Source organism: Cephus cinctus, unplaced genomic scaffold (genome assembly GCF_000341935.2).
Source record: "Cephus cinctus unplaced genomic scaffold, Ccin1 Ccin1_contig_4021185, whole genome shotgun sequence".
NCBI lineage: Eukaryota > Metazoa > Arthropoda > Insecta > Hymenoptera > Cephidae > Cephus > Cephus cinctus.
Window position 1 is genome coordinate 1 of NW_014332709.1, and position 2,156 is coordinate 2,156.

At 54.3% G+C, this 2,156-nt stretch overlaps 1 protein-coding gene across 1 annotated transcript; it reads left to right on the top strand.

Annotated features, from left to right (window-relative positions):
• Positions 1–120: 120 nt before the first annotated feature.
• LOC107270824 (major heat shock 70 kDa protein Ab) lies at positions 121–2,156 on the top strand (the record flags this gene model as incomplete). The annotated part of the gene is given in 1 exon segment (XM_015746580.2): positions 121–2,156. A coding segment is annotated over 1 exon segment (1,881 nt), but the record flags the coding sequence as incomplete, so codon positions are not given.

A 2,156-nucleotide genomic window follows, 5' to 3' on the forward strand; every position in this document is an offset into this window, starting at 1 on the left:
CGCGGAAAAACGAGTCAGGCAACAAGTCGCATCGAAAGAGCGAGAGCATTAATCGCACTAGAAGCTTCGAGTAGGTACGAGACGCGCAGGCGCCAGATATAAATAGGCGGCGGCGGGCTTCGAGCCTCAGTATTCAACGAGAAAGCAAGCGAAACACACTACGAGATAAGACATCTCAGAGCGACTTTTTAAGTAAGCGACATACATAAACGAAGTTTTAAAGCATTTGTAATAAAGTTTTGAGAGACAAAGTGCAAGAACAAGTAAGAAGAAAAATGCCAGCAATTGGAATCGACTTGGGAACGACGTACTCTTGCGTTGGAGTATGGCAGCAAGGAAAGGTGGAAATAATTGCAAACGATCAAGGAAACAGAACGACACCGAGCTACGTTGCGTTTACCGACACAGAGCGTTTGATCGGAGATGCGGCCAAGAACCAGGTGGCGATGAACCCGGCGAACACGGTGTTCGACGCCAAGAGGTTGATTGGCCGCCGCTTCGACGACCCGAAGATTCAGAGCGACATGAAGCACTGGCCATTCCGTGTGGTAAACGAGGGCAGCAAGCCAAAGATTCAGGTGGAGTTCCGCGGTGAGGTAAAGAGGTTCAGTCCGGAAGAGATCAGCTCGATGGTCCTGACGAAGATGAAGGAGACCGCCGAGGCGTATCTCGGCGGTAAAGTGCGGGACGCGGTGATCACTGTCCCGGCCTACTTCAACGACTCCCAGCGCCAGGCCACCAAGGACGCGGGAGCCATCGCAGGACTCAATGTCCTCAGGATCATCAATGAACCTACGGCAGCGGCACTCGCCTACGGTCTCGACAAGAATCTCAAAGGGGAACGAAACGTTCTGATCTTCGATCTCGGCGGAGGAACCTTCGACGTGTCCATACTCAGCATCGACGAGGGCTCTCTCTTCGAGGTGAAGGCAACGGCCGGAGATACTCACCTGGGTGGAGAGGACTTTGACTCGAGACTCGTGGACCATCTGTGCAAGGAGTTCGAGAGAAAGTTCAAAAAGAACATCAAGAGCAACCCCAGAGCGCTCCGTCGATTGCGAACAGCAGCGGAACGTGCCAAACGTACCCTGTCTTCGAGCACCGAGGCCACCATCGAGATCGATGCTCTCTTCGAGGGAATCGACTTCTACACAAAGATCTCGAGAGCTCGTTTCGAGGAACTTTGCGCCGACCTCTTCAGGGCAACTCTCGAACCCGTGGAGAAGGCTCTGGCCGACGCGAAGATGGACAAGGGCTCGATTCACGACGTTGTCCTCGTGGGAGGTTCGACGCGTATCCCGAAGATCCAGTCGATGCTGCAAAACTTTTTCTGCGGCAAGCAGTTGAACCTCTCTATCAATCCGGATGAAGCCGTGGCCTACGGAGCAGCGGTGCAGGCCGCCATTCTGACGGGCGAAGGCGATAAGAATTCTACTCTCCAGGACGTTCTCCTCGTAGACGTTGCACCTCTCTCCCTGGGAATTGAAACGGCAGGAGGAGTAATGACCAACATCATCGAGCGCAACGCTCGAATTCCCTGCAAGCAGACGCAGACCTTCACCACCTACGCCGACAACCAGCCCGGCGTGAGCATTCAAGTCTACGAGGGCGAGCGTGCCATGACCAAGGACAACAACCTTCTGGGTCGCTTCGAGCTCAGTGGAATCGCACCGGCTCCTCGTGGCGTTCCCAAAATCGAGGTGACCTTCGACATGGATGCCAACGGCATTCTTCACGTCACTGCCAAGGACACGGCCAGTGGTCGCAGCAACGATGTCAGAATAACCAATGATAAGGGACGCCTCTCCCGGGAGGAAATCGACAGGATGCTGTCCGAGGCTGAGCGTTACCGTGATCAGGATCGTGAGCAGCGCGAGAGGGTCGAAGCCAGGAATCAGATCGAGAGCTACGTCTTCTCCGTGAAACAGGCAGTTCAGGAGTGCGGCTCCAAACTGGAGCAATCTGACAAGGACAAGGTCATTTCCTTGTGCGAGGATACCATCAGGTGGCTCGACAACAACACCTTGGCTGAAAAGGACGAGTACAAACACAAGCTCGAAGAACTCCAAAGGCAGTGTTCGCCCATCATGACCAAGATTCACTCCGGTGGCTCCGGTGCTGCTCAGGATTGCGGTGGACAGTATCGACAGAACAAC